We start from the raw sequence: 24,691 nt of genomic DNA on the forward strand, positions 1-24,691 counted from the left end.
CCAGCCAGGAGGGATGAGGGTCCACCCCCTCCGCCCCCACGGCACTGGCTCTGTGCAGCTGCCCACTTGAGAACACGGCATACCTTTTACTATATATTTAGTGACGTCTAACAACATACAAATCGTGTAAGAATGTTCCCCTTGAAGGACTAGGTAACATTTTGCTCTACGGAGCCCTCAGAGATCAGTCAGGAGAAGGTCATGGTCTCTAATCCATTTAGGACAGCACCGCATAACACAGGCACATACATTTTCAAAGCCAGATATGTGGAAGAAGAGAAAGGAGAGGGCAAATATGGTGGGGGTGGGGTGGTGGGGTGGTGGACAAACTGCCTTGTAAAGATCAGCAAGCCCAAAACACTAACATGATTCCAGAGAAAGAGTAAACACTCACCAAGTCATCACAACGAAAACCACTATAGATAAAATTAGCAGGGAACCATACGAAATGACTAGGGATCAGAGGTTGGCATCAACAGGTCTGACATGGGGTCCAACTGCTCCTTCAAAGAGCTCAGGCTCCCAGGGAGGAGAAGAATGGGGGACAGTGGCTAGCTGTCAGGGGCCATCTGTATGATACATGAGCCTGTGCAAAAAATGACAAGAACGGAATCCAGCCACAGCCCTGAAGAGGCTGGCTTCAGCTGACATACACTCTGCTTATTTGGTGCTCCTAAAGCTGAACTACAACGGTTTTTAAGGAAAGGCTCTGGGGAGAGGCTGCGACATAAGAAAGCCCGGGTGTGGGAGGTGAGCTGCTCCGAATCCTCAAGGAATCCATTTGCTCAAGGCTGCAGTTTGTCTTCAGTCAAATGACGACGGGAGCCTTAGTGTGCTCAGCCATTTCCAACATTCTGGTGACATACGCCCGATGGCAGCCACTTTGGAAACAACTAAGTGTGGAGACAGGTAGGACCTTGAGACGTTCTACCTGTGCCTCTTAAGCTGCAGAGAAGCTGCTGATTGGCCCTGCCAGTCACTTACCCCAGATGCCTTGTTCTGCAAACATTTATTAAGAATTATCTTTTTTTTTAAGGGTAAAAGGGAGAAGAAATAGCTAATATATATATACAAATTTAATTCAGTGCCTGTGTTTGTAGCAGAGTCATTCTGAGACCACGTTCCATGTATCATTTTCAACCACGCTCTGAAGTTTCATTTGCTATACATTTGTTGCTGAAACATCCTAAAAACATACCTTACTCATAGTTCTTAGCTAACTGTTCCCAAAAAACGTAATTATGGTTTAATCAAACCCTTACATTTACTCACTGAGTACTCTGGTCTTTCTGCAGCTACAGGCAGCAGCTGGGACAGAATCAGGGTGTTGGAGGGCCGGCATGTACATATTTCCCAAATACAACCAAGCTGGTTAAAGTGCTGTATTGATTGTGCCTGGAAGCAAGTTCTAATTTTGTCAAAACATTGTTTTCATTTTGTTATGTGAACTCACAAAACAAAACCATGCACTCTGCTCTGAGTGTAAAACCAAATACTTTGCTTTCATGTAATAAGCTCTGGCGAGGAAAACTATGGACGTTTTATGGTCAAGAGGATGTTATACAAAGCCACACTAAAATGGCAAATTAATGCTAAAACAAACAAACAAAGCCACACATGCCACTTTAAGCTCTTTATTTATAACCTAGCCCTCTACTGCTACCCCACCTAGTTCAGTAACTGTTCCTCCGATCCCGTGCTAAGAGGCATAACGAGCCTGAATATAGTTCAATGCAGAAAGCCAGAAATTTAACAGGAACATGGTCTCTACATCAAAATAGCCAACACCATAGCCAAGGAAAAAAAGTGGCACAAAGACATAGACAATAAATGCCTTTCGGAATTTCCAGTGAATTATTTTCCAAAAAGGCAATTTAAGTAAATGCCCTAGACACTGTGGTTTACAAATATTTACTTGTGAGATATGCCAACAAAAACACTACAATTTTCTAACATATCAATGACTGCAAAGTAGGCTTCAAATTTTAGTATGTCTTAGGAGTCAAGAAATGCCCCACTTCCATTTGTACAACCATATAATTAATCTAGGGATTCAGTTACTAAATTCTCCACTTTTGCTAAATAAAGAGACCCGTAGGGCAGACTAGCAGCCAGTCATGCTGTGCAACTGTGGGCCGAGAGGGTCCTTGTGTTAGCAATTATTAGAAATCTTCTACAATTAACCACTGGACACAGTTCACCATTGATTTATATTAATTTCTATTTCACATCAATAAAGCATCTGTGTTAAAAGTTATAAAGTTCAGATAAAAAACGACACAGACAACCCCGGCTTGAGAAGAAGCACCCGTAGCTATTAGTCCAGATGTGCTCCTGCCCTTCGGCATGCTACTCAGCCCTCCATGCTCTTCCTCACTCGTAAAAAGCAGGAACCTATGGCCCCTTCACCAGATCTAAAGTCCTGGTGTGCCCAGTCCCTGCCCACCTATCCCCTCTCCCAGAGAGTCCTCTGCTCCAGCGAGACTGGCCTAGGCGAACTAGCTCTGTGCTCCAGCAAGACTGGCCTAGACTACCTCTGTGCCCCTTGCAGGGCTTTGGCTTGAGTGGTCCCTGTGTAGTAGTTCAGTGAATAAGTGAATATTCAACAAGATAAAAATTAACAGCAAACCCAAACAAATCTGGCATATTTATTATGGCTGCTGGTGTCACATTCAGAGGCCCTTTACCAGCTCTCTCAGACTCAAGAGGGATCTACGGAGTCAGCTTATGCCCAGGTCTAAGGGACAGTCCTTTTCTCAACACTTCTGGGCAATGCCCACATCTTTCTGTTTATGATAGGTGGCTCTAGAGCTACCCTGTGTGAAGACCTTGCCCCTGCAGGTTGGTTTTAAAAACACTTGGTGCTTACTATAGACAAGGCAGCAGGCCAGGCACTGTGAGGGCTGCCACCAAGATGACCCAGACATGAATGTCCTGCGGGGAGGACCACAGAGCAGGAAAACATCAGGGAGAGAATATGACTCAGACACATACTGGAGAAATGCAATTAGCCTTCAGAACACAGCCAACTGCCCAGGCCTGCCAACAGCCGCTTCCATGGACCCCTTTTACTTTCTCTAAATGGGGTAAAAGCCAACTCCATAAAGTATCAATTTCTCCACGAGGCTCTTCCTGATTTGTCCCTTATGCCTCCAGGGCCGGTACCCCACACATACAGATACACTGTCCAGCCTGAGACCCTGTTTCACCTGTGGACAGAACTTATGTGTCTCTCAGCACATGGGGCACTTGACACCACACATGCTCAGAACTTGCAGGTCAACCAAGGCGCACTACCAAGTCCTCATTAGCTCCCCAGTTTTGTTCCTTTGAACTCATGTCTCTGTCAACTTTCACAGAAAAAAAAAAAAAAAACCCTCATGAATGTCAAGGGGGTGAGCTGCAGGATAGAGTCACACTCCACTGTCACAGCCTCCTACATAGCCAGAGAACTGCCTTTAGGTGGGAGCAGCATCTCTCCTACCGTCCGTTAACAGATGCATGCTATGCAAGCTTGCACCTGCGCACAAGCATTGTTGCTGGGACTTGAAATTTCTCTATAAACAAAGCATTTCATTAACATAAAATATTACAAAGAAGTCTTGCTATCTCAAAATTATTTTTCCTGAAAGAGAATGTGTTAAAACATTTAGATTCAGCAAATTCTTACTTGAAATATTGCCATAATATATTGATTTTTTACCAGACTCAATTGACTGAAAAGTTGTTTGTATAGCAATATTGGCCAAACCAATATAGTAGAACAATTTTGTTACCCATAGTAATCAAGTGCATTTCTGAAGTATAATTATACTGTCATAAAAATAAAGCCAAGATACCGTTTTCCAAGCAATAAAACTATAGGGGCTATAAAACTGGAAGAAGAAAAGGCTAAATAAATGAGATTTTAAAAAATGAAATTTAGTGTCTTTCAAAAACACAACTGCCTCCTCTTCCTTCCCTTAAGCTACGTTTAGGGAAAAAAAAAGATCAATACTTCAATCTCAATAAACTATTTCAATAATAGTTAATTCGAGTGGAAACATAGTCTGAAAGTCCTGCTCAGCGACCTGTGACACCCTGTCATGTCGGTGAGATGCCAATAATCCATCATTGCCATAATGGATATGAGCACGACACACACACACACACACACACACACACACACACACACACACGGGTGGAGGAGCCACAGTGGGAAAGGTGTCGAGCGGGAGGCTCAGGCACAGGCTTGTCCTTCAGCTTCTGATGCATACACGACACACTACGGCAGGAAACAAACCCAGAACGGTGAGTGTGGCAGGGGAGAGGGGAAGCATGCATAATTAATTTTATTTGACAAATACTCATTGATTTTCTGAAAACATTAATATCCCTGCTTGCCAAGTGATAGCATAATGCAACCCAGCCATATGTAAGTATTTAATTTTACATTAGGACAGTGTCTTGTTGCTTGTTTAAAATATGATCTTGGCTGCAAAGAAAATGCTCTTCATTTCATTGGAAATTTAAGGTCAAGATAAATCAAACAAGCACCCTGGCTCTCAGGTCAATATCAAAACCATTTAAAAACTACCTTTAATATACGAGATACATGTCAGTGGGAGCATGAGGGAGCAGGGTCACTGCTTTCACTTGACACCTGCAGGCTGGCTGGTGAGAGAGGAAGTCAAAGCTTCTGGGGTACCATGTGGTTCTAAATGAGCAATTTCAGGAACAGTAGATTCCACTGGAACCAACCTCAATGCCTCACTCAACAATGGCTGCATTTAGGCAATGCTATTATTGTGCGGACTTCATAGAGTAGACCTGCACTGTAAAAGATGCCTCCAACCTACAGTCTATATTGCTGGGTCTCAACATTCCTAATGCTGCCACCCTTTAATACAGTGCCTAATGTTGAGGCAACCCCTAATCATAACTCTAATTTTGCTACTGTTCTGAACATAATGTAAATGTCTGATATGCAGGATATCTGGTATGTGACCCCTGTGAAAGAGTCCTTCGGCCCCCAAAGGGGCTGCAACCCACGGACAACATTTCATCTATCAAGCCTGCTGCCAATCAAGACAGTGCCCTTCAGTCCATGACTGCATCCTCACCATCAAGGCCAGTTTTGTTGTTTTTAAGAATTCTATGGTTTTGAAATATTTTGCCTACTAAAGAACATTTAATTAGACAACTCATGTATTTTCATGAATTTATGTAAATGCCCATCAGAAATTGTTTTTCAGTAAGTAAATAACATTACTACAATGATGGCTTAGAATGCCAACTTCTAAGCACACATTTATTTTAGTTGGCTTTATAGTTAGATCACAGGGGCAAGAGATGACGTAGGAAGTCATCTGCTCTCTGCTACTCCCTCCCGGGACTGTTCCCAACCCAGTGCCTAATGAATAGGACCTAAAATAAATGAAACAACAGAAACCAAACCTCTGAGAACTACTCTTCTATTTTTCTTATTGTCTCTAGATAAAATCTAAAATAATGATATATATTCAATCTGGGTGGAATATATGCTACCTATTATGTCACTGAAAATTTTACCCAATATCCAGACTAGATTCTTCACTGTACTGCAGGAAGGAATTGGACATAGAGAATTCACTACTAATTCCTGACACCTTGAGACAGGAACTCATGATCAAAGCACTAACAGTGTAAGACTGGGCTTAAAGAATTATATTAGGAAGCTGGGCACGGTGGCACATGCCTTTAATCCCAGCACTTGGGAGGCAGAGGCAGGCTGATCTCTGTAAGTTCGAGGCCAGCCTGCTTTACAAGGAGAGTCTAGGATAGCTAGGACTACAAGAGAAATCCTGAAAAAAGGAGGAGGAGGAGGAAGAGGAGGAGAAGAAGAAGAAGAAGAATTCCATTAGGAAACAGACAAACCCAGAGCAACGAGGCTGTGGTGGCTTGGGTGCCTGCTGGCTACGGCAGCCCAGTGGAGTCCCAAGGCTTCAGCATCCATGGCCGAAGCTGGAGCTCCAGCAGCTCCATCCGAAGCCTTGTGTCAGCTTTGGAACCACAGGGTGTGTCCACGGCAACCGCACCTGCCAATCATTCTGATTTCACTGTCATACACTGTCTAAGAGAAGGGGACAGGAGGGACCAGTTTGCTGTCCTCAGTCTGGAAACACCCCTGCTAGGTGAATGTTCTAAACCAATTATGTAGCCTCTGAAACTAGGGAGACAGGGAAGGCTGCAATTAAAGAGCCAGCGGAAACCTGACTGAACCCCTCCCCCGATCCTTATCTCAGCCAACAAGCACCAAGCAGCCATTCAGTGCTTAGCACAGTACCTGGAATGCTAAAAAACACAATAGGCACTGCCTGACCTGTGGAAACAGCACTGCCTAGGGGAGGAGCACAGAGGGGACAAAGAGTGACAAGGAGCCTCGTGCCTTGAATGAACGACTACACACACTGGAGCCTCCCCCTTCCCAGTGGCACAACATGCTTACACTACATGAGCCATCCTGTGACAACCTAAAAACAAACTGTGACACAAGAGCAAGTACTGTGGTGCTTTCAGAAAATCACAGTGTGACAATATTACATAATAATGTTTTATCCTTGGGATAATTAGAAAGCAGAAAAACTATAACATGCAGCATAGTGAAGACTTCTCCTAGTTAACTGAGTCCAAATATGATTGAGATTGTTTTTATAGATGTTTCTCAAAATGAGCTGCCAGTACTATCATTACCACCATGGAAAAGTGCCAACTCGGCATTCTGTGGATCATCTCACTTAAATGGACAGCAATCTAAAAAGACAGGCATCCCCACTCTACAGATGGACAGACTGAGGCAGAAGGCTATATATAAAAAATAGCTAGTTAGTGACAAAATCCAAACTCAGACCCCTCAACTTAATTACAACACATACTGCCTGCTATAGCTATAGCGTTTTTGAGGTACACTGTGAGTCAGGAAATAAAACACGTCTTTCCTATAAAAATTTGTTTTCCAGAGATGGGTAAGGAGTAATGAAAACGAAGCCAAACTTGCCTTCCTGCTACACTTAGGCTATACTTCAAATCTCAATGTCCTTTAGGATTCAAATTAGTAACACAAAAAATACCAACTAAAAGCACCCGCTTAGGAAAACACAGAGACTAGCCCAGTACAAGACAGAACGTAGAAGCCACACTACCACTGGGCCCAGCGGTCTAGGGCTGGCTTCCACGCTGCCAGTTGACGAAAATATCTAGATTGGAATGATGAAAATGTGCCCACTATAAATAATATACATTGCAGCTACACGAGGAACCAGAACGCTTGAAGTTTACAGCATCCTAACAAGCGAAGCGAAAAGCCTGAAATATCAGACGTTCTGATGTGCACTTATTAGCTTTATTCTATTTCCTAAGGGAAAAAAAATTAAACAGATCCATTAGCCAGTTTTGTTACCAATGAGTGGATTGTTCCAATATTTTCTTCATCTACTTTATGTAGCATAGCCCTAATGTAATAATTTTTTTCTGGAAAAAAAAAAAAAGCCCACAATTTTTATAGTAAACCTTATTAAGGTAAACTTGGTGTAAGAGAAACCCAATCACAACACATCGAACAGTGTTCCTTAAAGGCTTCAGGAAAGTGAACCCTGTGTTCTTGGTCACTGCAGCACTGTTCTGTGGAGAACTGAAAGTCACTGTTACAAGGACACTGCACACTGAAGGCCAGAAATGAGGCCCAATTATCTACCACAGTGGTACATTCGAGCATCGTAGACTCTCTTCTTAAGAACCAGAGATGGACCAACTGCAGTGGCACACATCTGTATCCAGGAAGCTGAGGCAAGAGGACTGCTTGACCTAGGGAATTCACGACAAGGCTGGGCAATGTGGCAAGATCCAGTTTCAAAACAAAATATACAAGTAACAGAATAGAAAGATAAGAGTGGGAGGATTATAATCAAGAGGTAATGTGAATAAATTATAATTTAAAATAAGAAAAAGACTCGTGTAGGCAACAGGACACATGGAGATTTTATGAGAAATCTACTATTGAATAAAGTACTCCATTATTACGGCACTGCCGCTCACCTTCCAGAAGCAACTGTTGTCCAGACAGTTACCTGTGAGACTACCTTGAGTGTGGATGACGGCAGCTGAGCGAACCCTGAGGAGAGGCTTAGAATGGCATGCCGCTAAGGGGAACCTGTGGTACAGACATTTTGAAGTGTCCCTTAGACATGTCAGTCCCAATGAAAAGATTCCTTGCCCAGCTCTGGGGCTAAGAACAATGAAATGGCGTTAGCAGGGACACTCAGTGGGGGAGCTCGGCAAGGTAAGAGAGTGCTGCAGATAGAGGGGACCGATGGTGGCTTTGGGACGGGAATGTACTAAATGCTACCAAACCACACATTAAAAAGGCGTGGTGGCGCACGCCTTTAATCCCAGTACTCGGGAGGCAGAGGTAGGCAGATCACTGTGAGTTCGAGGCCAGCCTGGTCTACAAAGTGAGTCCAGGATGGCCAAGGCTACACAGAGAAACCCTGTCTCGAAAAACCAAAAAAAAAAAAAAAGAAAAAAAAGAAAAGAAAAAAAATGCTTACAGGGTCAGGCATGGTGGTGCACACTGCTGAGGCAGGTGGATCTCTAGCAGTCCCAGGCCAGCCAGGGCTACACAGTGAGACCTTGTCCTAAAAAACAAAAGAATGTATAAAATGGCCATGATGATAAATTTTATATTTCATCATGATTGAAAATATTTTTGAAGCAACAGTATCATAATTTCATGTTGTAATCTTCCTTTGGGAAAATGGGCAAGTTATTTGTATGTCCCCATACACTTCATTCTTTTTTATATTTGTATTACAATTATACAGATGATTAAAATTTTAACATTTGTACTGGAGGTGCAGCTCAGGAACCCTGGGCCCGAGGCTCAATTCTAGCCCCCAAAGCAAATTTGTCTCTGATTCTCATTGTGGCAGGACTTAATTTCAGACTAACACTTTATTTTATTAAATTGTCTGTAGGAAAAAGAATCTAAGAGATGAACATATATTGTCTTCTTTTTGTTTTATTTATTTGTTTGTTTGTTTTTGAGACATGGTCACATTCTTGTGGCTTATGCTGGCCATCAACTCACCATTAAGCCAATGCTGACCTCAAACTCCTGACAATCCTCCTGTCCCAGCATCCTGAGGACTGGGAGAGCTAAAAAAAAAAAGCATGTGTGTTTGTTTTGTCTGCTGTTGGGGAAGCAGAGTTTCACTGCATCTCTGGCTGTCCTGGAACTCACTCTGTAGACCAGGCTGACCTGGAGCTCACAGCGATCTGCCTGCCTCTGCCTCCCAAGGGCTGGGTTGCAGGCATGCATATGATACCAAGCTTGGCTTATGCTCTTAAAGAACTATGTTTTGGGGAAGCCCCACATCCTGGCTGCCCCTGGGGGACCGAAGCCTGTGGGAGGTGACAAGATGAGATGACTCGAAGGACTTCACTCCATGTCCAATCCCACGCCAAGGCGGCATCAGCACACAAGGATGTGCTGGGCTCACAAGGACCCAATCAGAATACAAATTAATTCTGTTGTAACCCCAATTATTTTTACTATTACAGTATCTACGGTAAAAGCATGGCACAAACGTGGGGCTGGTGTGTGTGGAGGAAAGCTCTGCTGCCCCGAGGGCTTTCTTACAGAGGATGGATTTGTTAATTCCTAGTGGAATATTTTTCATACACCATTGCAGACTATTAAGTGCCACATATTACATTATGTAGTTTAAACTTTGCACTGCCGTGAGAGGGACTTCCCTGTCGAGAGAACTGTTTTTTATGCTTAGCATTTTTTAATATGAAAATGAACACTCCTTTAGGGTAAGATCACTGCAACTGGAATTTGGGAGAGTTTTCTAACTTAACATATTCATCAGTGTGTGTAGAAATTCTCTCGGGGAAGTGGGGTGAGGAGAGAGGGAAACAGAACAGGAAGAAGGCTTTTTAATAACAGTGTCAAAACAGGGCAGAGCAATAGCATTCATAAAGTTTGCCTTCCACTGGGCATAACTGTAAACAGGCAAGGGACGAGCACAAGGTGAGAACAAGTTTCAAAAAAATAATAATAGTAAGTAATGGTGTTAAAGAGCAGAGAGAAGCATGCGCTAAACTTCAGGCTGGTAAAAAGGCACACTTGCTAATGGTGGACTAGCAGCCACTCCCTCAGGGGAGATGCAGACTCGGAAATATTAAAAAGGCAATATAAATGCATTTTCAGGCAACTCCCAAGAAAATAGAAGCTGCCTTGCAGAATTCCAGCGTCAAATGTGGAAATAAAATCTAAGTAGTGGTGGCCATGCAAACCCTTTGCCGTGAGGTGCTTGGGTCCCCGGCACTCGGCAAAGTGAACAGGAAGTTTAAACGGAATGACTACTCACTTGTAGACTGTGCCTCCGTTGCCATGACCAAGGGTGTCTCGATACCGTATGTCTTGTTCATTCATCTCCACAGGAAAGAAAGAAAAACAAAAAGGTGTCATGCTGTGGATGGAAACGTCAAGGAAAGCAACTCTGGGCCATAAACAACAAGCAGGCTGGGTCATTCCAAGTTCAGCTGCAAGAACGAGAGGATCAATACAACATTTGCTGTCCAATTTATAAAAGACGATACCAAGGGACAAAGTGATGGAAAGTTTAATGACAATTTGTTTGCCTGGGTCATTTCATTAAAGTTTGATAAAAGGTGTCAAAATGGAATGATGTAACATAGCTCAGAAGGGTCAGGTCAGAGATACCGATAGGAAAACGGTCCCCACCATGGCACAGAACTTATGCCGAGCAGTGACTCACATAGGACCAAGCCAAGCCTGGGATGATATCTCTCTCTCTCTCTCTCTCTCTCTCTCTCTCTCTCTCACACACACACACACACACACACACACACACACACACACACACACACACACACACACATACACGGCTAGTAATCTATGCAGGCTGTGTAAATAAACCAGTCCCTGAAACCTCCCCAGGTGACCCTATAATTAACACTGAGCAAACTAACTGAAAAATGTTTATCAGTTTCCTAGAGTAGATAATTGCTTTTATTTTTTTTTCAAATGATAAGTTAGTACATAGAAATAGCTTAATAGAAATCATATGCTGATTGGTAAATGCCAATTACATGCCTACAGGGAACACACAAAGCATGCATGTGATACCAACTAATGCCATCCTATAACTTAACACACGAGACAGCATGTGTGTTTTCTAAGTTCTACAAAACTTATACCAAAAATACCACTCTTGTCTCTAATCATGAATGGCAGGTAAATTATGTTGGCACCCACAAAGTAATGTTTTCAAGTCTTTAAGGGACTCCCTAAATAATCATTTATCATATGATTTTAAGACTAGTCAGACTCTATTTGATATATTCAGTAATTCTGTAGGCACTGATACAGTTGCTTAAAAATTAACTGCCAACTTTATTCAGGAAGTAGATTTAATAAAGGTATTGTTTTCCATATAGCTAAAGCTTGGGGAAAGTAAGCCCTGAAAAAAAAAAAAAATCAATTTCCAGGGAATTGCACTGCCTTGCATTGGGCAGAAAATAGATGGAGTCCTTAATTCAATATCACTTGGAAAATAATAGTTTTCTTTTGGACCATTATTATAGTAAAGCTTTAAATATTTGCTGTGTTCTAAACTTCCACCAACTGAATAAAGCAAGGGCTTCATTTATCAAGGGAAATAGTTTTCTTCTATACATTTCTGCAGTTGAAGCTTCAGAGGACTGTGATAATTAAGTGTGTGGTGCAAGTGAAAGCGACAGCTTCCTTGCCAAGCCATTTTGCCAGTTCCTAAAAGAGTATCGACAGACTCATGTGTAGGCGTCAATTCGGCACCAGATTTAATTGTTGTACAACCTGATTGATGCAATTTACAATCAGCTAATTGCTATATTTAAGGTCAGTGGGAAAAAAAATACTGGCAGACAAGTCAGAAAAATTGCCAACTGTTTCCCTATTTGAGGACAATCCTGTTTTTCATGACCTTTAAACTACTAATGTAATAAAATTATATTTTACCCTGTAGTAAAGATGTAGCTTGAAGGAAAGAAAGCCACATCACTCTGGACTTAAATGGCGCCTTTTCCAACAGCATTAAGAACAGCAGCCTAAGAAGTGACCTGAGATGCTAGGCCAGCAGGACTGCCACTTGCTTCACTTTGATTGATGAAGGGTTCATAAACAGCAGTGTCCGCTGGCAGGTCCGAGCTGCTACCAAGCCAATTCCCTGAGAGCACTCTCCTCTGGCTAATCTAAACAAGCCTCCAACAAACTAATTTGCACCATTAACTTGCCTAACAAGATACATTCTCACTGTGGCTCGAAGTAAATGTCTCGGAGAGAGAAATTTCACTTGGTCAAGTCTACAAATTCTGAATTGGTGGCCCTGGGATAAAAGGGCAGGTGGGATGCAGGCAAATGACATGGAGGGCCTGGGTTCTGGAAGGACTAACATTTATGATCAAGTCCTCTCGCAGGCAAAAGGCAAGGTATGGGTGTCTCTGGCCATTTACAATCACAACAGAACGCACAAAAGAGGAGTGGCCAGTATTCCCACATGTCAACCTCATTAGGAACAATAGGCTTTATTACATCATCATCAGAGGAGCTTAGAGCCTCACAAGGAAGGTGGCAAAGCCTGTTGTGACATGTGTATGTGAGTGAGAGCTAAAAATTAAGGCCAAATTGAGGAATTCCCCCCAATAATGAGGAAGAGTACACAAGACCATAAACATGGAAGTGATTCTGAATTGTAGGTTCTAAAAGTGTGTTACTGTAAAGATTATATCCACAAGAAATGGTCAAAAAGTCTACGCTGTTTCAAGGTCTGCAGGCCTTGGCCCAGCCAATGAGTTGATAGCTTTTTTTTTTTTTTTTTAATATTATGAAATACCAATGGCTAGAGAGATGACTCAATGGTCAAGAACTCTTGCTGTGCTTTACAGAGGACGTGGATTCTGTTCCCAAACATACACCGGGAGGTCCACAACTGCATGTACCTCTAGTTCCAGAAGACTCTGATGCCTTCTTCTGGCCTAGGTAGGTAGTCCATGCAAATGGTTTACATACAGACAAGCAGGCATAAACACGCATAAATGGAAATAAATAAAACTGCCAGGCATAGTGGCACACTCCTTTAGTCCCAGTACTAGGGAGGTAAAGGCAGGAAGATCACTATGAATTTGAGGTCAGCCTAGTCTACATAGTGAGCTAGAGGCTATCTAGGGCTATACAAGACCCTGTCTAAATAAATAAACAACTTGATACATATGTACATATCTTTATCAGTTCCTTTTCTGTTTGCTTGTGAATTTTCTGTTTTTATTTCTCATATTTTTAAAAGTACAGGCTTTATTTGCTTGTTTTATGAGACAAGGTCTTGAAATCCTAGGCTCAAGTGATTCCTCCCCTTCCCCCCTGGTTTGGGACTACAGGTACATGGCTGTCATAGCATAGCATACTGTAAGCTGCACGGCTGTCATAGCATAGCATACTGTAAGCTGCACGGCTGTCATAGCATAGCATACTGTAAGCTGCACGGCTATCATAGCATAGCATACTGTAAGCTGCACGGCTCTCATAGCATAGCATACTGTAAGCTGCACGGCTGTCATAGCATAGCATACTGTAAGCTGCACGGTTCTCATAGCATAGCATACTGTAAGCTACATGGCTACTGTAAAAACAAAGGCTACTGAAGCTCATGAACTGAATTTAAGGATTTGAGGATTTGATATATGATATAAAACTATAAAAAAACAGCTAAGAGCATTTCCCTATCATAATCAGATAAAGTACATTAAATCAACTTTTCAAAATGAAGCAAAGAGATTTTGTTTACTGAGAAATGGAGGTAGGATTTATAAGCCCACAGAGTAACTCATGTGACTACGATAGGACCAAGTATCATAAAAACCACAGTTTTATAGCATTTTAAGACCATTTAACCCAATTCATTATATAAATTGTCAAAATGTACTCTAGTTCAATGGTAGCCATCAGTAATCCGCCTCTGGGGCAGGTGGGGACATGCTTTCTGCTAATGGTCACTGAGCAGAAACAGGCAAACCACTGACCAGAAGGTAATTTTCAAAATAAATTTCATTTGTTTTTAAGAAAGGAAATTTAACTAACAAAACACATAGCTCAAGTGGTAGCAAGATGGCTGGTTAGCAAAGTGCTAACCAGTGTCAGTGTGTGGACTTGAGGTCAAATCTTCAGTATCCATAAAAATGGTGCATGAAGCATACACCTGCAACCCCAGGCGGGAAACAGAGGCAGATGGATCTCCAGAGGTTGCTAGCCAGCAAGCTAACCAGAATAGCAAGCTCTCGGTTCAGTGAGAGACCCTGTCTCAAAAGAATAAAGTGAACAGCAATCGAGTAGGACACTTAGGGTCAGCCTTTGACCTCCATATGTGCATACACACACACACACACACACACACACACACACCACATAGGTTTCAAACTGTAAAGATCTGAGGGGTTTTTTTTTAACTCAATAAAGATGCCAGTTTTTAATTATACTTGAATTTCCTTGTTTTAACTTTAAAATGCAAATAAGAAGCAAAATAATAGATGTGAGGAAAGAGGAAAGGAAAGCCACAGAAGTTAAGCAAATGACTGACAGTACCTCCATCCTGCTTAAAAGAGATACGGCCCAGGCAGGAAAGAAGCAGCGCCAGCCGCCAGCACTAGGTCAGGCAGGAAGAGGGCTCAGCACTTGTGACTTATACTCAGCCTCATTCCTGCCTCAGTGCTCAAGAAGGAGCTGGCGCACCATTTAGAACAGGAGACTTGCACGTGCGGCACAGCCTGGGCTTTTAAGGTGGGTTTACAGCAGGTCCCTCCCCTTCCAGGGTGGGGGCTTTTCTAAAGGTATCTCATGTTCTGGAAGCAACAAAGGTGTGGCAGGAAAGGGACCGACTGCAGCCTGACTTCCTGGAGCGCTGACTGGGCTTACCAGGAGCAGGAAATATAGTTACTTCCTCTACAAAACCAAACAGCACAAGGCAGAGAAACCACTTTAGAGACACAGAGGTAGAAGTCACAGGTCTGTGGAGTGACAAGTGGCTGTCTTATAAAATCCTCTGAATTGACCCTCTGGGCTCTTTCAGTTGCAAACTCAGAGCCAACATTAGACAGACAACGCCACACTGGGCTCTGAGTGGAGGAAAATGTTCTCAAAAAATACCACAGCAAGTTGATTCACAGCTGTCAATAAAACAGACCCAAAAATATATTTTGATTTATTCATTAAGCTGGAAAGCTGGAATCTTCCACCATAAAATGATAACAGGAAAAGAACGGCTACAACTCAAAGATGAAAGGTAAACTTTTAAGTGGTTCTTGATTTAACATATTAATGAAATTAATGGGGACGATGAAAAGGAATTTAATTATAGATTAGCAAAGAATACATTATTTGTTTAGTGTCTGCCTATGTTAAAGAGAGTAACTATGTATCACTTATAAATCGTTAAGATAAAAATGCTCAATTAATTCTATTTTATATGTAAAGGCCTGACAGAACCAAGTCCTAGCGCGAGACCTTCGCTTCACAATCGAAGCAATAATGGTTTGAGAAGGCGTCACACTCTATGAGCAGACAATTGGGGAGATTTAGTAAATCCCACTTTATAGAGCAGAGACTAATCGGAAAACACAAGCCAGTCAAATGTTTCTTATGAACTGTTGACACTCTATCAATGCTGAATCAATTGGTGGCATTTACTCTGAGTGACAGAAAAGAAATAAATATTTATATCACATAACCTATATCAATGAACCCAGGCAGAAAGCTATTTCTAACCTGTCAATATTTGATTATCTTGAAGAATCATGTCCCTTTCTGTTAATGATTAATATGAATTCTTTATGAAATCTAAGTGGAGGCTAGTGGTAAGGCAAATCATTATTAATGCTTGAGAGCCTAAACCACTAAAATAAAACTACCACTAAAATAAAATCAACTGTTCAAGTATCGTTAAATGTGACTTACATCTTCCATATCAAATGGTGTCAGTGCTCAGCCTTGAGATGCACCGACGCCTACGCCATCTGCATTATCTCCTCACAGCGCAGTCTCGCTCTCAGTCAGTTACTTAACAGCACCAGTGGAGGAATTTGGATGAGCAGATGTTTTGAAAGCATAAGGAGGAGCAATGCCCTTGTCTCTCATTTTTTTATTTATCTATTTTGTTTACTTATTTTTTTAGTAAAAGTAAACATAAGATAAGCTTGTCACTAAAAATAACAAGAAACTGCCATGCTGTTTACTGTGGGGCTACTATAGTCCCAAGAGAAAGCAATAAACAATAGTTAAGTGTCAAAAACCATTGCTGTGCCAATCTCCCACTGAAGAGACCCTCATAACTGACGCTACTACGAGATTTGTGGGGCTATGTTTGTTGTCAAAACATGAGGGGCATTTCAGAATGCTGGTGTGTGTGTGTGTGTGTGTGTATGTGTGTGTGTGTGTGAGAGAGAGAGAGAGAGAGAGAGAGAGAGAGAGAGAGAGACAGAGAGAGAGAGAGAGAAAGAGAGAGGAGAAAGAAGTGTTTTTCACTTTGGAAAGAAGACTGTTTGACAGGCTATCTTCTATTGCCTAGGTTGAATAAATGTAGTTAAAACTTCTTAATTTATGTCTATTTTGAAATATATTTTCCAGCTGAAAAGCTCAAGTGACTTGTACATAAATTGTAATTAGTATTGAGAATATAAGCACGCTGAAGATATATAAACGGCCTGGGGTCAGTATTTCAGCTTTTGTTCACACTGGTTCTCCACACGTGACAGGCACAGGGGATACGGGTGCTGACTTTTTGGCTGCTTTGAGGTAAAAGTCATAGGTAAATGCTATCTGACATTTGGAGGCTGAGGGTATGGCACCATGTGTGAGGAGCTGGGCTTGACCTCTAGCAAGCACAGTCTACCACAGAATTTGAGACTACCAGGACTAGACACACATGCCACACCAGATTCTTTTCCACTGTACGCAGAGCATTTATGGACTTGAGTTCACACACACTGGCTGACAGGCTATCAGAACCAGATCAACTCAATTTTTTGTAACTATTCACAAGACAGTGTGCCAGACTTCCAGAAGCACTTGCTCACATGCTGTCCCAGGACGCGCACATCTATTAGGCGCACGTTACAGGTGCCACTGAAGGAGAAGCGCGAGGGCCGTCTTTGTCCTCTTGACAGGCTCCACTACGAGTCCTTGATTCATGAAATGCCAACAAGGCTTGGAGAGGCCGGCGTGCGAAGGCACTGAATAAGCATCTGAGATAATTAAGATCTCAGCCTTCGAAACACGGACGGAAGTGAGCAGCAGTTAAGAAAATCAATAAGAGTCTTTTATTTGCAGTGACACAGATGTCTCAGTCAATAGAGCCTAATAGGCAGGCCTGATCGCAATGGACAGGCGCTGCCTGCGAGGCTATCAAAGGGGTTCACTGTAACAAACATTAAAACGCATTTATGTTGCTGCTGAGGGATTGCAGCCCTGTAGGTAGCTTCACTTACCAGTGAGTGTTGAAAAGCACTATACTACTTCAGAAGTGTCCATTTACTTGAATCAAAATTAGTGAAAAATAAGTAGCTTGAAGGCCTGTTTGCCCTTCCCTGGCTGGGTTAGGTCACTCAGTTTCAGATGGCCCGTCAACAAAGCAAGCAAGGTTCCCTGAAGCCCAGGGTCTCATGTGCCACAGTCTGCCCTACCTGGCCTCAATCCCTACAAAAACCAATATTGGTCTCCGGACAAAAGAGGAGTTGAGGCTGGAAAAGTAACAGTTTTCCCTTTTGTCCCCAAAGATCATGAAAGAAACAGTCACTTCAAAACACAGGGCCTGTCAACAACCCACTGGATGACGGCTTGTTCCGAACTGATTGGCTTTTTTAAACCGAGATGGCAGTGCGGTGTGTGCACAGTGCCTCAATCTGCTGGGAGTGAACCCATTAGCCCAGGTGGAGAAACGTGCTGCAGACCGTTCTGCCGATCACATTAAGCTTTGGCATTCATTTATGACGAGAGGGCATGTGGAGACCCTTCATCATTTGGTGCTACTATGGTTACACAGCCACAGAGTACAATTCTGAACTACAGTATGCAACAATACCTACCTGGCCGTTGGCCAGTATCTTTCTCAGTTCAGCAGAGGACTTCTTCAAGCTGTAAAGAAAAAGATACTGTCAGGAGCCAAGGTCAGAAGACCTCTCACCACCACTGCAAGTTCCAGACCAAGGGCGGAGGACATGGCTCAGGCGGCAGATTGCTTGCCTAGCACGCACCAGGCCCTGAGGCTGTCCTTCAGTACCGCGTAGCGAGAGTGGTGGGTGGTGCACACCTATGATCCCAGGAAGCAGAAGGAGCAGCAAGCAGCTCAAGGTCATCCTCACCTACATAAGGAGCTTGAGGCCAGCTAGGCTATGTGAGAACTTGTTAATAATTCATCATCATCACCATCATCATCATCATCATCCAGACTAAAACAGGCCTGTTCTTTGAGGTAGACTGTTCTCTTTCCCTGCAGAAGAGGCTTTTCTTTGGTTGCTGTTCTTGTGTTTAAGTAAATGGTAGAATGCCAATGGCATCACGGAGAACGGAAGCCCTGTGAGGCTTCAGACCCGGAAGCAGGCTACACAGAGGGACAGGAAGCTCCCAAGTGGCTTCCCACCTGTGATGCATGAAACAATGAAACGCCTTCTCAGAACGTTCCCAGGCAGCAAAGATGACAGAACTCCAAATGTCAAATAACACATGGGTTACCCTCCAGTCTTGTACTACAGGCAAGAGTTAGTGGGACAAACACACAGTAGCCACTCTCAGCGGCCATGGGACCTAGGACCTGTTACCTCTCCTCCTGGAAAGGCAGTTCCTCTTCCTATAAAACAGTCAGCATATCCACATTATAGGTAAGCAGGCAAATGAAACGCCACCCAACAGCACTGTCTTGTACACCACATGCATGTTTTTACTAGTCAGACCAATTAACTGAGGCTGTCTTCCCTTTCCTTTGCTTTCCTAGAAGGCTCAGCTTCCATTATTAGTTGGTGATTATTAAAATGCTCTCTGAACATATATGGCTATTTACTACCTAGTTAGATAGGGTGATTCCCACAGGCTCTGCCCACAGCAGTAGTTTCCAACAGTGGAGCCCGGTAGGATGCTTAAGTTTGTTGGGGGCATGCTCTCCAGGGAGATCGTAGGATACCCACCTCCTTGGTTTTGCCTTTCTCTGCTTCCTGCACCAGAAAGTGACCAGCTTTTTCTACCACATGGTCCCACTATGAATACCACCTTGTCATCAGGCAGAAATCAGTGGGAGCAAATGTGGACTGAAACTGTCTATACTGTTTCTTCTTTATTAGCTGACTACCTCGGGTATTTGTTATAGTAGCAGAAGATAACACATTATGAAAACATTTCTGCAGATAGTTTAGTGCTGTTTAGTCAAAATGTTTACGAAAGAGGGATGGCGTATGAAACTCTGAAGTTCCCCTACTAAGTAGCAAGGGATGGGTATAAAATAGCACCTCCCAGGTTGGAAAGATGGGTCAGCAGTTCAGAGCACTAGCTGTTTTTTCAAAGGACCTGTGTTTGGTTCCCAGAACCAACATGGTGGCTCACAACAGGTCTGACGCCATCTTCTGGCCTCTCAAGGCACTGCATCTACATGGTTCACAGATATCACACAAGCAGTTAAAACACTGGCATACGGATCACGGATAGATAGATAGATAGATAGATAGATAGATAGACAGACAGACAGACAGACAGATAGATAATTTTTAAAAATAGCACCTCCAAAACTACTATTCTTTAAAATATAGAGCTGGCCAGCTCTATCCTTAACTGTCCACTCTGTGCTCTCTGCCAGATAAACTGCCCCCTTTGGTCTTTACCATATGGCTCTTTCTTCTCCCACATTCACTCAAGATTGAAAGCTTCCTGAGAACACAGACCTCAGCTCGTTCTATTCCACTCCCTTCCCTCCTTGGCCCTGAACAGCCAAGTGCTAAGTATTCAAGAAATGGTGGCCACCGCTGTTCTGTGGCAGGGTATAGTGGTAACATGAGAAGGCATAAAGGGCAGATACGTCAGGAAGCAAATCAGATCAGGACTGCCGTGAGCCACACTGGCGTTCCACATGACACCTTTAGTACATAAGACTCGAGCCGATCCCGGGCTCAGGTTAGTCCTTCAGCTGATTACTATTCTCTCTGAACACCCCGCACAATTCTGCTGTGGGCCCACACAGACTACTGGGCCTCAGCTCCCACTTTTTAAACCTGTCTAAGGTAGGCCTTCACCTAAGGATTGCAGGTGATGACGTCCTCCACAGTCTCACCAACCCAGGGGAACAGTCAAGAATTCTGTAGACTGGAACTAAAGATGCAATACGTACCAACAAGTGAGCAGCTGCCTCAAGAGCAGCCTAATTACTAACATGGTCGTGGCAGCTCCATCACAGAATGCGGAGCAGTGCCAGGCAGTGTAGCAGCGCTGCAGCATGTCCTCCTGAGTTAGCCCTCACAGGAGCTCCCTTCTGTACAGCTATTATCCCCAATTTACAGAGAAAAGGCACAGCTCTTGTCCAAATTCAGACTATCCCTTAAACTTAAACAAACACATACACACACACACACACACACACACACGTCTGAGAAATACTTAATTTTTTGTATTTCCACAAATGACTTCCAATTTGATTATTCTGCTTATTATAAAGATACAAACAACCAAAGAAAGCCTTGGTTATGCTCTCCCCCACAGACAGTCTATTATGTCATAAGCTTAAATAATAACATTTTAATTCGTGGCATTTACAAAATGCCTTTCATCCAAGAACCAAACTGTGATTCCTTAACAAAGCTTTGTCAATCTTAGACTTGTGGTGGATAGACAGAGAGCCACACTGCCCTAATGTTACAGACGGAGAAGGCTAAGCTGTTCAGAAAGGCAGTGGGACTCAAATTCAGTAGTTATGACCGAGGCTCACTGTGTGCGTTAATAAGCTCAGTCTAACGAATGGTCATTCACCTGTGCCGAAGAACAACTAATGCTTTCAAAATAACAGGGATCACTATTCCAGTGGCAGGCGGTGTCTAGCTGTATTATCTAGTTTAGACGGGGGTGGGAAGAGTAGCACTCAGCCATTGGGGCTTCAACCCTCAAACTTTGTATCTTAACAGAGTGGGCTATCTCGCTGTCTCCGGTAGTCCACACAGTGAAGAAGAGCAGAGCGATACAAGTGGCCAGGTTGTCCCGGCTAAGGCGGAGGAGACCACAGGGGCTGGCAATTCCCTAAAGCATCTGTGCAGCCATAGAGAGGCTGCAAATGGGCAGAGGCAGAGTCCCTTGGAAGGGGGCAAAACTCAATCTTTACAAGTGGGTGCTGGAGGGTGACAAATGCCAGCTCGGACAGAAAGAACCTCATATGATGTACCTGATGAAACAAGGGGCAGCCTGGGCCCATGAAGTCCATGCCTGCCTAGGGTTGTTGGGAAGAACCCGGGTGTCCTTTTGTCAAAGAACAGGAATCAAGCATTAAAAGGGAGAAGGACAAGGCTGTGCCTTCCCTCTTCCTGCTCCCCACAGGCAGAGTTTGAAAGCTGGGCTGGCTTGCCCTCTGCTACCAGAGCCCTCTCTGGCTCTCCAGGCCAGGGTAGGAAAGGTAGGCACCGATGGACCTTCCAAGCCCCACATGACCTACTCCTGTCTGCATCCTTGTCTCCCATCACTTGAGTTACTCTCCCCAACCTCCCACACCCCTGCCCTAACTCATCCGCTCTCCTTGTGCCCTGTCAAGTCGGCCTACTTAGAAACATGCTGAGCTCTTTCGCCTCAGGGCCTTTTCTAGGTAACCCCCCCCCCCCATCTGAGACGTCTTTCCTGTGATGGGACTTGGTCTTCCTTGTGTGTCGGGGCTTGACACACGTCGTGCTCCCCAGCAAGCCTGCTCTGAGTATTCACCTCTATCCAACCACGTGCCTGACTAGCGTTTCTCTCTGCATACACCTGCTTCCTTCACTTCACTGTTGCCACGCCATATTCCTAAGACAGCACCTAATAGGCAAGAGGCCCTCGATAAATACCTGCAGATTAGTTATCAACCCAGGGCACAGAACATGGCCTATATAGGGTAACACATTAAAACACCTGCAGGACTTTTTCAATTAATATCCTTCCCAGGACAGGAATGCCTACTTTCACTATCTAGGAGGCTGCCATATCCCCAGTGAAGATGGCGGATGAAGCCGCAAGATGATCAGGTGGTGAAGTTCGTCCCACTTAGGAGTCTTACTATGCTCCACCAAGAGACATGGCGGTTTTTACAGCAAGCTAATCCTCACTTGCAGCTACAATGGCTGTGGAAGACTGCCAAGTGACACTGCTTCTATGATTTGAAGTCTTTGCAACTCCGTCTGGCTTTTTAAAAGCCACAATGAAAGCATAATCTCAAGCACCAGGGGAAAGCCTTGTCCTGGCCCAGGGCTCACTGGCCGTTTGTATGCACACCATCCTTTTTGGAATTAGTGGTAGCAGCGAAATGTTCTGCCTTCCAGGAGCTCCATGAACATGTAGTCCTCCACCCACCTGCCTCCACTCTGCAGGAGCATGGCTCCCATGTCCAGGCAATATGGAAGAAAGTGAATGCAAGGCAGTGTCTGGCAGGGCCAGGCACACTGTGGAGAAGCAAACACCTGGCCCATAAGACCATGCAGAAGACCCACTGGTGACTAGCTCGCTACCTGTACTCTAAGATGGGATCAACTGTTAAGAGACCGCATTCCCAGCAAGCTTAGTAGGGAGATACTGGCACCACAGTAAAGTACCCAGGGAAGCAGCTTTAGGGGAGGAGCCTATTGGGAGGCCCTTAGGTCAACTGGAATTGTGGAGATAGTATGGTGACACACACCAGTAATCCTAGCACTTGGGAAGACAAGGTAGGGGACTTCCACATGTTTGAGGCCTATTTGGGCTACATAGCAAGAGTCTCAAAAATTCAAGAAAAAAAATACAGGCTAGAGAGATGGCTCAATGGTTAAGAGTACTTGCTGCTCTTGCAAAGAACCCGTTTGGTGCCCAGCTCTACGCACACACTGACTCAGGTCCAAAGGCCTGGAACCTTCAGTGCAGGCTGGAAGAAGGGTCTCCTGGGTCTGTCAACGGTTCAGCCACCACTATGAGTGCAATATAGAGCAACCTCCTGCCAGCATCAGGAGTTGAGGGCTGTGGTGTTTACTGGCAGGCTAACTGAACACCTGAGTGCTGTCATGGCATGGCAGTTAAGTTCAGGCGGAGAAGACGACTTTGAGAGGGTCTGTCCCCGTGTGGGGTGATGCTAGCATGAATTAACAAGGATGAGCTTCCTGTTACAGAATCTCACAGACAACCAAAGATGCCATTAATGAGCAGCACTGCCGGTCAAGCTAAATGTCACCATCTGACTCTTTCCCTGACTCTGTCTGGTAAAGATGCCAGCAGATAATAACACTGTCAAAAGATGGGCAAGCAAGAAAGACTTAATAAGCATCACACAGCTTGTAACTGGATCAAGACTTGAAACAGGCGCAGAACAGGCTATATAATTTGGAGACTCAGGGAAAACTACTCTAGAACAAAATTAACGGTTTAACATGTCAATGTCATCTTTTGTATCTTTAGTATTTGTTTATTTATTTATTGTGTATGAGTGTGAGTGGTGTAGAAGGCGTCGGGGGCGGGGCAGTAAGTACACATATCTGTGCACATGTGGAAGCCACAGGTTCATGTACAGCGTCTTCCTCAATGCTTACAGTCTGTCTTTTATGATAGAGCCTCTCGCTAAGCTTGCAGCTCCTGGATTCAGCGAGGGTGGCTGACCAGTGAGCTCCTGCGGCCTGCCTGTCTCTACCTCCCCAGAACAGAGTCACAAGATGTGCTGCCACATCTGGATTTTAGATGGGCGCTAGGAATCCAAACGCAGGCCCTCATGCTTGCACGACAGGCACTGTGTCAACTGAGCCACCTCACCTGCCTCTAACTTCACCTACCTATATTAAGTCTTTTTTTTTTTCTTCTTCTTCTTCTTCTTTCCAGCCAATATGCAGCAAGGGCTAGTTAGCCAGTCAACTTTTCTTTACAGCCAACTATACTTTTTGTCTTATAGAAAAGACAAGTGGTGCACAAGCCTCTTCCCAGCCCCCCACCTGACCCTTCACCCCATCCCTGAGAAGACCTGAGCAAGGCACACTTCCCTTGTTTGTCCTTACCTATTGCTTGGAAGTGAATCTGAGACCACAGGGCTGGTATGTTGAGATGGCCCAGGCCGTGTATTCACCTATAAGTAAAGAGAGAAGTTTGATCAGCCTTGTGTTCTGAGGACACAGTTCTAATTAACCTATAACCCACGATACAATGTCTCAGCTCACTATGAAGGTTAATTAGCTTGTTGCTAGACAGACCCACAGTTGGAGTGTGTTCAGTATATAGGTTACAGAACTGTACAACCTGTATATTACATAATCCACCGTCCCTGGCATCATTCAAACACTGTACTGAAAACAGAGAAACAGAGGGGTATAAGCCTCAGTTTGCTGTCTAGAACAACATAAAAGCAGGATGCCCACGGACCCACATTCAGCTTGTGTCAAGGGGTGAGCAGCAAACCTCAGG

The 24,691-nt window shown here is 43.9% G+C and overlaps 1 protein-coding gene across 2 annotated transcripts in view; it reads right to left on the reverse strand.

The window, feature by feature from the left end:
* Map2k5 (mitogen-activated protein kinase kinase 5) overlaps positions 1–24,691 on the reverse strand; it is a 223,863-nt gene that overhangs the window by 159,954 nt on the left and 39,218 nt on the right. For both annotated transcript variants that reach the window (XM_051156630.1, XM_051156629.1), the window contains exons 6-8: positions 24,289–24,356; positions 18,154–18,202; positions 10,392–10,456 (exon numbers count right to left, since the gene is read on the reverse strand). In XM_051156630.1, coding sequence (XP_051012587.1) covers positions 10,392–10,456; positions 18,154–18,202; positions 24,289–24,356 — 182 coding nt within the window. The remainder of the gene's footprint in view (positions 1–10,391; positions 10,457–18,153; positions 18,203–24,288; positions 24,357–24,691) is intronic.

This window comes from Acomys russatus, chromosome 14 (genome assembly GCF_903995435.1).
Source record: "Acomys russatus chromosome 14, mAcoRus1.1, whole genome shotgun sequence".
Classification (NCBI taxonomy): Eukaryota; Metazoa; Chordata; class Mammalia; order Rodentia; family Muridae; genus Acomys; species Acomys russatus.